Source organism: Bufo bufo, chromosome 1 (assembly GCF_905171765.1).
Source record: "Bufo bufo chromosome 1, aBufBuf1.1, whole genome shotgun sequence".
NCBI lineage: Eukaryota > Metazoa > Chordata > Amphibia > Anura > Bufonidae > Bufo > Bufo bufo.
Window position 1 is genome coordinate 763,600,706 of NC_053389.1, and position 12,342 is coordinate 763,613,047.

The following is a 12,342-nucleotide window of genomic DNA, read 5'->3' on the forward strand; positions in this document are numbered from 1 at the left end:
GCCGGTCAGAGACATCGCAGCAGGTAAGTATGATGCTTCTAATATTGTAATATTGCTAAGTAACCATGGCAACCAGGCCTGCAGTAGTGTCTTGGTTGCCATGGTTACCGATCGGAGCCCCAGCGATTAAGCATGTGAGCCACGTATAAGTGTCTTGTGTCCCACATCTGTCCAATGAGTGATCGGTCTGCGCTGCGTGTGTCTTGTTTCTGACTGATTAAAGTGCAGGATATCCATATACGTGTAAATTCTGCCACATGTATGTTTGTGCATTTTGCTGTAAATGTCTGCCATCTTACTTCATATTTAATATTTCGGTTATCACTGTAAGTGCTCAGGAACACGACCGTTGGATGTTTTGCAGTCTGCAAATTGCGGATCCGCAAAACATGGAGACCGGGTGTGTGCATTCCACATTATGCGGAACAGAACAGCCACCTCTAATAGAACCGTCCTATCCTTGTCTGTAATGTGGACAAGAAGAGGACACGTTCTATCATTTAGCAGAATGGCCATGCGGACATACAGACACAGAGTCTTTTTTTTTTTTGCGGACCCATTGAAGTGAAATTAAGGGTACAGACATGGGGGAAAAAAAAGTTAGTGTGCAGGAGCCCTAAGGTGGGCCCCCAGAATCAGTTAGACTGGTGGACCCTAAGTACCCCAGTGCGGCGACACTGCCTGGCCTAGATAAGAGAACATTGGCATACTGATAACTGAGGTCCAAGAACGATGGTACAATCAAAGCTTAGATGAAAGAACAATGGCATATTGACAGATGAGTTCCCAAAAACGATGGCACACTGAGAATCTGGATGCAAGAATAATGGCACATTGACAGCTGTGGTCCAAGAACGATGGCACACTGACAATGAGGACCGAAGAACAATCGGTCACTGATAGAGGGGATGCAAGAATACTGGAACACTGACAACACTGACAACCTAGAATGGATGGGACACAAGAATAATGGCACACTGACAACTGAGATCTAAGAATAATGGCACATTGACAGCTAAGGCTACTTTCACAACTGCGTTAGGTGCGGATCCGTCTGGTATCTGCACAGACGGATCCGCACCTATAATGCAAACGATTGTATCCGTTCAGAACGGATCCGTTTGCATTATGAAGAACAAAGTCAAAACGGATCCGTCCTGACTTACATTGAAAGTCAACGGGGGACGGATCAGTTTTCAATTGCACCATATTGTGTCAGTGAAAACGGATCCGCTCCCATTGACTTACATTGACAGCAGCATTTTGGTGTCCGCATCCAGAGCGGTATGGAGCCAAACTGATGCATTCTGAGCGGATCCTTAACTATTCAGTATGCATCGGGGCTGAACTGAACCGTTTGTGAGATGCCTGAAACGGAATTCAAAACGCCAGTTTGAAAGTAGCCTAAGACACAAAAATATCATCCTGATAACCTAGATCCAAGAACAATGGCACACTGACAGCTTATGTCCTGGGGCAGTGGAAATAAAAAAAAGAAAAGACTAATGTCGCGCGACAATTTTTATAATGGCAGTCTATGGTGTCGCACTGCAACATGCTGCGACTGCGACGCAACAGTCGCAGAAAATCCATTCGAGATGTTGCATGTTGCAGTGCGACACCATAGACTGCCATATAAAAATTGTCGCGCGACATTAGTGCAACAAAATGTTGCGCTACAAATGTTGCAGTGTAGTTGTGCCCTATCTGTCGCGCGACAAATGTCGTCGTGTAGATGTAGCCTAAATCTACAGTTGCAAGACAAAGTCAGTTGCGGTCTGTCACAATTATAGACGAAGACAATCTAACTAAACCACTAACACACAAAGGATGTATTGAGCTATATGAAGGTTATCCACTCAGTCCAGTAGAGTAACACTGCTTGCATTCAGGGGTTGTAGGCCTAATAGCAATAGACAGCTAAGAACCAGCACTTGTATACTAGCAGGTGAACCCTCAGTAATTTATTGCTAAGATGGTAACAGTCATTCCGTATTATGCTCTATGCAATAACTTACTGAAGACTCAAAAGTAAGTACACAAGTGCCAGTCCTTTTTAGTCTATGTCTTTTATTGAGCACATTTAGTAAACATTCACAGTGCAGGAAGAAGTAAAGGAAGAATAAAGCAAAAATACGCGAACCCTTGATTTTACTATCCTGTACATTCCCAATCACGTCCACCAAAAGTTTCTTGTAGATGTGCACAACATTGAAGAGGAATTTTGAACCATTCCTCCCTGCGAATGTGTTTCAGTTCATCAATATTTCTGGGATTGCATGCCTGCACAGCACTCTTCGGGTCATGTTGCAGCATCTAGATAGGGTTAAAGGGCTTGTCCGGGTTCAGAGCTGAACCCGGACATACCCTTCTTTTCACCCAGGCAGCCCCCCTGATGTTAGCATCGGTCTCTTTTGTTTTCAATAACACATTGCCAGGCGGAAACTTCCGCACGGCAGTGTGTTCGGTGACGTCACCGACTCGGATGGGCGGGCTTTAGCGCTGCCCTAGCCGTTTTACTGGCTAGGGCAGCGCTAAATCCCACCCATCAGTGCCGGTGACGTCACCGGGGTTCCTAGCAGCCCCATGGAGAGCCCCGGTACGTCACCAGATCTCCAAAAAATGCCTTTGCCCTGCGCGATTTAGCGCAGGGCAAAGGAGAGCATCGGAGCATAAACTGCTCCGATGCTCAAGTCAGGGGGGCTGCCTGGGGGAAAATTGAGGTATGTGTGGGTTCAGCTCTGAACCCGGACAACCCCTTTAAGGTTGGGTCTTTGACATGGCCATTCTAAAAGACAAATCTTTTTTTCAGCCATTAGTTGATTTACTTAATGCTTTGGGTCATTGTCTTAATGCATCACCCAATGTCTCTTCAGCTTGAGGTCATAGACTACTGCCCATACATCCTTCTGTAAAATGGTTTGCTACACCTTAGGCTGAGTTCACACGGGCGAGTATTCCGCGCGGGTGCAATGCGGGAGGTGAACGCATTGCACTCGCACTGAATCTGGACCCATTCATTTCTATGGGGCTGTGCACATAAGCGGTGATTTTCATGCATCACTTGTGCGTTGCGTGAAAATCGCAGCATGCTCTATATTGTGCGTTTTCCACGCAACGCAGGCCCCATAGAAGTGAATGGGGCTGCGTGAAAATCGCAAGCATCCGCAAGCAAGTGAGGATGCGGTGCGATTTTCACGAACGGTTGCTAGGAGACGATCGGGATGGAGACCCGATCATTATTATTTTCCCTTATAACATGGTTATAAGGGAAAATAATAGCATTCTGAATACAGAATGCATAGTAAAATAGGGCTGGAGGGGTTAAAAAAAATATATATTATAATTAAACTCACCTTAATCCACTTGATCGCGGAGCCCGGCATCTCCTTCTGTCTCCTTCTTTGCTGATTGTAGGAACAGGACCTGTGGTGACGTCACTCCGGTCGTCACATGATCTTTTACCATGGTAATGGATCATGTGATGGACCATGTGATGACCGGAGTGACGTCACCACAGGTCCTTTTCCTGCAATCAGCAAAGAAGGAGACAGAATAGAAGCCGGGCTCCGCGATCAAGTGGATTAAGGTGAGTTTAATTATTTTTTATTTTTTTTTAACCCCTCCAGCCCTATTTTACTATGCATTCTGTATTCAGAATGCTATTATTTTCCCTTATAACCATGTTATAAGGGAAAATAATACAATCTACAGAACACCGATCCCAAGCCCGAACTTCTGTGAAGAATTTCGGGTTTGGGTACCAAAAATCGTGCATGTTCCCGCAACGCACCTGCACCTTTTCCTAGAACGCCCGTGTGAACTCAGCCTTATAATTCATTGTTACTTCAATGATAGCAAGCCATCCATTCATTGAGGAAGCAAAGTCATGATGCTCCCTCCACCATGCTTCATGTTTGGGGTGAGGTTTTGGTGTTGGTGTGCAGTGTACTTTTTCCCCTAAACATTGCCACGTTGTGGATGAAGGAGCACCTGCTGACTTGTTTGACATATTCCCTTTAATGAAATTTTCTTAAGATAGGCACTTATCACTAATCTAAAAGAAAGAAGATAAGAGTCTGATGGCTGGGAGTCCCACAGCCAGGACCCCTACCATCCTATGTTCCCTATTAATATAGAGCAATTGTCAGGCATGGGTGCCGCTGTTCCATTCCCTGATGAAGATAGCCTACAACTGTAAGTGTATGTGTCTTGAGGAGAGTTAGGAGAGATAGCTGTAGGCCAAACACATATGACCAGCTTTAGAGTCTTATGGTAGAATGCCCGACCTACTGTAAATCCTTAGCTCAGTCAGCAGGGGCGGACTGGAAACATAAAGTGTCCCTGGAAAAAAAACCTAAAAGTGGCCCATTTTGTAGGCAGATCCAAATAAACAGAAGGTGGGGAAACACAAGTAGGCAGAGTCAACAATACCATAGTGCAAAATACCATCCCAGGAGAACCAAATAACACAGTGTAGCACAAATAAACTGTCCCAAAAGCTGGCCCTCTGTGGCGGCCATCAATAGCTAACATCTTCTGTCCTCCTCCTCCTCCAGTTGTCTATGGAGCATGGGGCTTAGGAGGTGAGGTGCGGGCCACAGCAGTGGAATTCAGGAGGGCATGTGCGGTCACTGGCCAGGTACATGAGTACCTGATTCTCACAGCGTTAATTACTATTGAGAGCTCATTATGTACCCAGTCAGTGGCAGAGAGGAGGGCTTGGGTGGCCTCCTGGGGCATCGGCCCACCAGGAAATTTTCCTGTAGGGTCTTTGGCCAATCCACCCCTGTCAGTCAGAGCAAAAACACAGAATATCTCTACAGGAACGCACAGAGCTTCTTAAAATAACATACACTACCAAGCTGGTATCTTTCACTTGTATTAAAAATGTCAGCTTCCATGGTGGGGTAGGGAGACATACACCATCAATGTATTCAATATTTGAGTGGCAATTATGTTTATTTTTATAACTGGGGGGGTTCGTGACTTTTGACTCACCCCGTTCACTTCTTACATACAAAATCACCAATTACTATACTATTTCATTTTACAGACCACTTCTTCAAAGAGGACCTCTCAGCTCTCCTGACGTGCCAATTTGACAAAATGTTTGAATTCTCCATCATATAACGGTTCTGGAGCTTCTCTTCTTACAATTCTGCATTGTGCTGGTCCTTGGCTATCCCTTATGGAAATGTATGAATAAACGGGTATAATTAACGGGATGTTAACATTCCCTTTGGGTAAAGGGTGTGTCCCTACACAGCCCGACGCTGGTACCGCTGATAGGATTGTGTCAGAGTGTGTAAGGTCACATCCCCAACCGGTAACAGTCAGATGTCAACCAAGTCATGCGTTTCAAGTAGGAATGGCAGAGCAACAGCACGATTCATAGTTCTAAAAAAAGATGTTCCACAATTGTTGTAATATAGGGAATTCAAGTATTTACTAAAACGGACATGTCAGACATGGAGAGGTGACCCATTGTCTTTAATGTATCATCTTAACAATCAATTTTCATTGTGTCTTCCTAATCACTCACTTCCTGGTCACGTACCATCCATAGTCCCCATCGGGGCCTATCTGTCCACCTTGCGTGCCGCCTGATGCCAGCTTTATGGTCATTAAGCCGCTGATGGGCCATGTCTAGTGCCTGCTGATCATTATGTATAGACCTGTTCTAAGATGGAGACCATCATGTAGAAACTTTACACACAGATCTGGATGGTACACACTTGGATGCACACGTGACTATACAGTGTCACCTACTGACTGGTGGTATATTCAGTCTGGATGAAGAATGAATTAGTATCTCCCACCCTGAGCTCCTGATACTTGTCAGGGCGCATCTAAGAAGGTATCATGCCCCACTACGGCTGAACATTGCTATTCACTGCACATACAGATACACAAGGCGACTATTTGCATGCATTGTATTTGCTGCTCGGCGACTTGTAGACACACACGACCTGTAGCTACACCGGACACAGACGTGATATTGTTCTGCACCCATAGCGCTCTGCACATCCTCCAGTATGCAATCAGACTAACAGGTCTCTGCAGTGCTCTGCAGGCCCCTCTTTTAGTCACAGAGCTATTTGCTTCACTTCATGCGGAGCCCTGTGGGAAAGCAAGGTGCATTGTCTATGTGCAACATTTAACTATTTCCTTTCCTTTCCAGGATTGGCTCATTAATATAACGCTTCTATCCCCAGGACGTGCTGCCAAGGCTGTCACGCTCTGTCTCTTTCTCCCTCTGCCTGTCTCTCTCACTCTTAGCAGTTTTCATTCTGTCGCTCCTGACTTGTTCTGCCTCCAATCGGCTGTCTCTGCCTTTCTTGTCTGTCCCTTTAAACATAAAATGTGTCTCATTTATTGACCTAAATGATATTTTTGTTTTCTTTCCGAGTCAGATTTTTGCTCTGTCTCTCTCTTTCTCTGTCTCTCTCTCTCTCTGCTTGTGTTCATCTCTCAATATATTCCTCTGCCCTGGAGTTATCAGATGGTGGCAAGGTTTAGCACTCCATAATTCTTATTTCCATGGGTGTGAGATAAGGACTGCAAAACCTTAGCACCTTTTGCTAAATCTTGGCTTATTTTACATTCTCTGTCTGTTTTCTAACTTTGCTTATCTGTAAATACTAACTTTTACGTTGCAGATTCCTTGAGTGTGTCTCCCCTGAATCTGCCCTAGTCATAAATCCCCTCCCCTGGTTCTTCACTCTCATGCTATGACCTCCTCTACTCCATCGACCAATTCTCCCTTTCTTCGTTTACAGAGCCCCCGGGGAACCATGGACATGTTTTCTTACCGCCACATTTCAACCCTCATGTCAAGTCCTTTCTTCCCGCAATTTTTTTCCCTCCACCTCTCCTCCTTCCATTCCCTCCCTTCGCAATACATTACCAACACCCTGAAGACTTCTCACCACCTTCATACTTGTAATGGATTTCGTTGTCCTTAAAAAACTTCACTTTTGTTTTTTTCCCTTTGCGATCCATATGACTTCCACAGTCTTCCTCACTTTTCGCTTCAACATGTTGTTTTTCCACATTGCATGTTCTTCTCATTACCCCTTTTATGTCTTTGCAGGACCTTTTAGAGAAACCTAATGTCCTCCATCACCTACCTGTCCCTCTCATGCATTCTGTCATGTTCACTGAATTCCCAGTCCATTCCACCCTAAATTTCCATCCAACCCATCCTTCCCAACCCTATTGTTCCCCAAACCCCATGCATCTCTAATCACCTCTCTCTTTACAGGGCCCTCCACTGGGAACCCAAGACCCCCATCCCCTCCCCTACATCACACATTGGGTATACGGTTCTGAGTTTGTCTTGTCTGGTGGGGTTTCTGGGTGGAGGGAGGGTTAGAGGCATGGTACCTTAAGTGGTGGGGATGAAGGGTTTGCTAATGACACTCATGAATATCTTTCTCTCCTTTTTCCTATCCTCTTTTTCATTTGATATTTTTCTCTCTCTTTCTTTTCTGATGCGTGAATAGAAGTGGAGCAAAAAGGTAATTTTCATTGGTCCCTTCCTGTTACCCTCACGGTGACTCGTTAATTCCGCCCATAATTAATGTTGGAATCCTAATTTCTCCTTTTCTCTCCACCCCTCTTCCTCTGCCCCCTTTCTCCCTTGCTGACCCCATTACCCTCTAATCCCTTTCGCTTTTTAAGGATTACAAGAGCTGGAGTTTATTTGAACCAGTAGAAAATCCTCAAAATTCCCTACAACATAGAGAGAGCGAGAGGATTTAGCCTTGTAAAGGGTTAGGGTTATATGTTTGGATTAGAGATCAGATGGTATTTTAGGAACTCTATAGGGTAGTCACACATTTTTCAGCGCTAAATGAGATTACATTGGAGATGTGTTTCACCGACAGAAAAAAAAAAGTGAATACAGAATTTCATGACGAGAAGTCATTAAAAGAGTAAGAATATTTTAAGCCATGGTTTCTAACAGGAGAAGGCTTGTCAAGTTTGCAAAAGGTAGAAAGGGCAGCCATTTTAAGATGTCTCTCAGAGAGGAAGTTCACTGGCGCATCGTTTGTGGAGACATAATAAGACTGGTGATAGGGAAAGGGTTAGTGAAGTGGTGACCGGCTTCGTAGGGAACGGTTTAGCTGTAGTTAGCAGGATCGTGGCAGATAAGGGTTTAGTGGTGAAATACTCTGCAACCTCCAGCTTCCCTTCATTCCTCACACCCTTCCTCTTATCCCGTCATGTTTCCATAGCAACCTCCAGAAACCTAGCCTACCTCAATTATTCCCCTCAGCTTTTCCCTACTTTTTCACTCTCTTCCCTCCACTCCTCTCTCTCCCACTCTCTATGTCACTTTCCCTCTTAATTTAATTAAATACCATTTATTTTCCTTTATTTCTGTTCTGCCCTCCTCACCCTTTTTTTTCTTTAATTTTTAAAACGAAGGGAACTCCTTCTCCCTTGCAGCATTTGTACTTCTGTCAGGGAAAGCATTAAAGGCAGCTCTGCGGCAACACCTTATGTGAAATGTACTTGACGCCTGTGCCTGCCACAGGAGGGGCATATGGGGTCCACATACATGAACCGGCAGACATATGTGTCTGGTATGCACGCACAGATACGCAGAGTACATTTTCATAGGGTCTGGCTGCTCCCTGAGGATTTGGGAAAATGTTCAGAGATCAGGATATGGGGGGATGGATTGTGGTGTTCGCTGATAACATACAGCACCCCCGTGGTGATGATTAACCTCTCATCTCTCTGCTCTGTGCCACACTCTGATTACTAACGCCATTAATCTGGTCTCTCCTTCCGCCTGTGCACAGACCTGTCTATTGATACAGTAAAAACCGACGGCGGGAGCTTTCTCTGTGGGTGGAATTAAGAGCTGAGCTGAAATTTCTGCTATTTCTGTACCTATCCTTTCCATATAGCGCCTAACATTGATTTTTTTACTTCATTAGTTTGGTCCGTTTTACTTTTATGTTGCCCTGCTGATCCATCTACATGATCTATATAACCCCTTCTGATTATCTATTTTTAGAATTAAAACTCTTCATCTGATTCCTGTTATAAAATATACCACTTCTTTCTGTTACTCCATATAACGTCTTTCTATATCCCCTCCGATTACTCCATATATCCTGTCTCATATCTCCTCCTATTACTCCATATAACCTCTCCCTATATCTCTTCCTATTATTCCATATAACCTCTCCCTATATCTCCTTTTATTACTCCTTTTATCTCCTCCTATTAATAGACATAACCTGTCCATATATCTCCTCCTATTACTGCATATAACCTCTGCTTTATCTCCTTCTATTAGTCCATATAACCTCTGCTTTATCTCCTTCTATTAGTCCATATAACCTCTGCTTTATCTCCTCCTATTACTCCTTATAACCTCTCCTATATCTCCTCCTATTATTCCATATAACCTCTCCCTATATCTTCTCATGTTATTACATATAACCTCTCCTTTATTTCCTTCTATTTCTCCATATAACCTCTCCTATATCTCCTATTACTCCATATAACCTCATCCTATATATCTTCATATTACTCCATGTAACTACTCCTATATCTCATCCTAATACTCCATATATCCTCTTTCTATATCTCCTCCTCTTACTACATATAATTTCTCCTTTATATCCTTCTATTACTCTAGATAACCTCTCTTATATCTCCTACTATTACTCCATATAACCTCACCCTATATCTCATCATATTACTCCATATATCCTCTGCCATATCTTCCCCTATTACTTTATATAACCTCTCTATTACTCTATATATCCTCTCCTATATGCCCCCTATTACTCCATATAACCTCTCCTATATCGCCTCCTATTACTCCACATAACCTCCCCCTATTTCACCATATATTTTCTCCTATATCTCCTCATATTACTCTATATATCCTTTCCCTATATCTCCTTCTATTACTACATACAGTTGCAAGAAAAAGTATGTGAACCTGTTGGAATGATATGGATTTCTGCACAAATTGATCTGATCATCTGATCTGATCTTCATCTAAGTCACAACAATAGACAATCACAGTCTGCTTAAACTAATAACACACAAAGAATTAAATGTTACCATGTTTTTATTGAACACACCATGTAAACATTCACAGTGCAGGTGGAAAAAGTATGTGAACCCTTGGATTTAATAACTGGTTTAACCTCCTTTGGCTGCAATAACTTCAACCATACGTTTCCTGTAGTTGCAGATCAGACGTGTACAACGGTCAGGAGTAATTCTTGACCATTCCTCTTTACAGAACTGTTTCAGTTCAGCAATATTCTTGGGATGTCTGGTGTGAATCGCTTTCTTGAGGTCATGAAACAGCATCTCAATCGGGTTGAGGTCAGGACTCTGACTGGGCCACTCCAGAAGGCGTATTTTCTTCTGTTTAAGCTATTCTGTTGTGGATTTACTTCTATGCTTTGGGTCATTGTCCTGTTGCAACACCCATCTTCTGTTGAGCTTCAGCTGGTGGACAGATGGCCTTAAGTTCTCCTGCAAAATGTCTTGATAAACTTGGGAATTTATTTTTCCTTCGATGATAGCAATCCGTCCAGGCCCTGACGCATCAAAGGAGCCCCAAACCATGATGCCCCCACCACCATACTTCACAGTTGGGATGAGGTTTTGATGTTGGTGTGCTGTGCCTCCTTTTCTCCACACCTAGTGTTGTGTGTTTCTTCCAAACAACTCAACTCTGGTTTCATCTGTCCACAGAATATTTTGCCAGTACTGCTGTGGAACATCCAGGTGCTCTTGTGCAAACTGTAAACGTGCAGCAATATTATTTTTGGACAGCAGTGGCTTCCTCTGTGGTATCCTCCCATGAAATCCATTCTTGTTTAGTGTTTTACGTATCGTAGATTCGCTAACAGGGATGTTAGCATATGCCAGAGACTTTTGTAAGTCTTTCGCTGACACTCTAGGATTCTTCACCTCATTGAGCAGTCTGCGCTGTGCTCTTGCAGTCATCTTTACAGGACGGCCACTCCTAGAGAGAGTAGCAGCAGTGCTGAACTTTCTCCATTTATAGACAATTTGTCTTACCGTGGACTGATGAACAGCAAGGCTTTTGGAGATACTTTTATAACCCTTTCCAGCTTTATGCAAGTCAACAATTCTTAATTGTAGGTCTTCTGAGAGCTCTTTTGTGCGAGGCATCATTCACATCAGGCAATGCTTCTTGTGAAAAGCAAACCCAGAACTGGTGTGTGTTTTTTATAGGGCAGGGCAGCTGTAAACAACACCTCCAATCTCATCTCATTGATTGGACTCCAGTTGACTGACACCTCGCTCCAATTAGCTCTGGTAGATGTCATTAGTCTAGGGGTTCACATACTTTTTCCACCTGCACTGTGAATGTTTACATGGTGTGTTCAATAAAAACATGGTAACATTTAATTCTTTGTGTGTTATTAGTTTAAGCAGATTGTGATTGTCTATTGTTGTGACTTAGCTGAAAATCAGATCACATTTTATGACCAATTTGTGCATAAATCCATATCATTCCAAAGGGTTCACATACTTTTTCTTGCAACTGTATAACCTCTCCTTTATCTCCTTCTATTACTCCATATATCCTCTCCTATATCTCCCACAATTACTCCATATAACCTCTCCTATATCGCCTCCTATTACTCCATATAACCTCTCCTTTATCTTCTTCTATTACTCCATATAACCTCTCCTATATCTCCTCCTATTACTCTATATAACCTCACCCTATATCTCCTCCTATTACTCCATATATCCTCTCCTATATCTCTCCCTGTTACTCCATAAAACCTTTCCCTATATATCCTCCTATTATTCCATATAATGTCACCTATATCGCCTCTTATTACTCTATATAACCTCTTGCTATATCTCCTCCTGTTACTCCATATATCCTCTTTTATCTCCTTCTCTTATTCTATAAAACCTCTCCGTTATCTCCTCCTATTATTCCATTTAACCTCTCCATATATCTTCTCCTATTACTCCATATATCCTCTCTAATATCGCCTCCTATTACTCCATTTAAAGGGAACCTGTCATCAACTTTATTCTGCCCATACTAACGGCAGCATGAGTGACACACCGTTGAAATCAGCTTTTCTGTCACAAATTTATTCTGCCCTCAGTGAGGTCATCATAAAGTTGATGACAGGTTCCCTTTAACTTCTTCTATATCTCCTCTTATCAATCCATATAACCTCACCTATATCTCCCCCTATTACTCCATATAACCTCTCCCTATATCTCCTCATATTATTCAATATATCCTCTCCTTATATCTCCTCATATTACTGCATATATCATCTCTCTATATCTCCT

The 12,342-nt window shown here is 43.1% G+C and overlaps 1 protein-coding gene across 9 annotated transcripts in view; it reads left to right on the forward strand.

Moving 5' to 3' along the window:
- Positions 1-12,342, forward strand: part of ADGRL1 (adhesion G protein-coupled receptor L1) — a 375,793-nt gene that overhangs the window by 309,617 nt on the left and 53,834 nt on the right. For 6 of the 9 annotated variants that reach the window (XM_040414670.1, XM_040414669.1, XM_040414664.1 and 3 more), the window contains one exon: positions 7,509-7,523. The exons of the other annotated variants lie outside the window; for them this stretch is intronic. In XM_040414670.1, the coding sequence (XP_040270604.1) occupies positions 7,509-7,523 (15 nt within the window). The remainder of the gene's footprint in view (positions 1-7,508; positions 7,524-12,342) is intronic. 9 annotated transcript variants of the gene reach the window in all.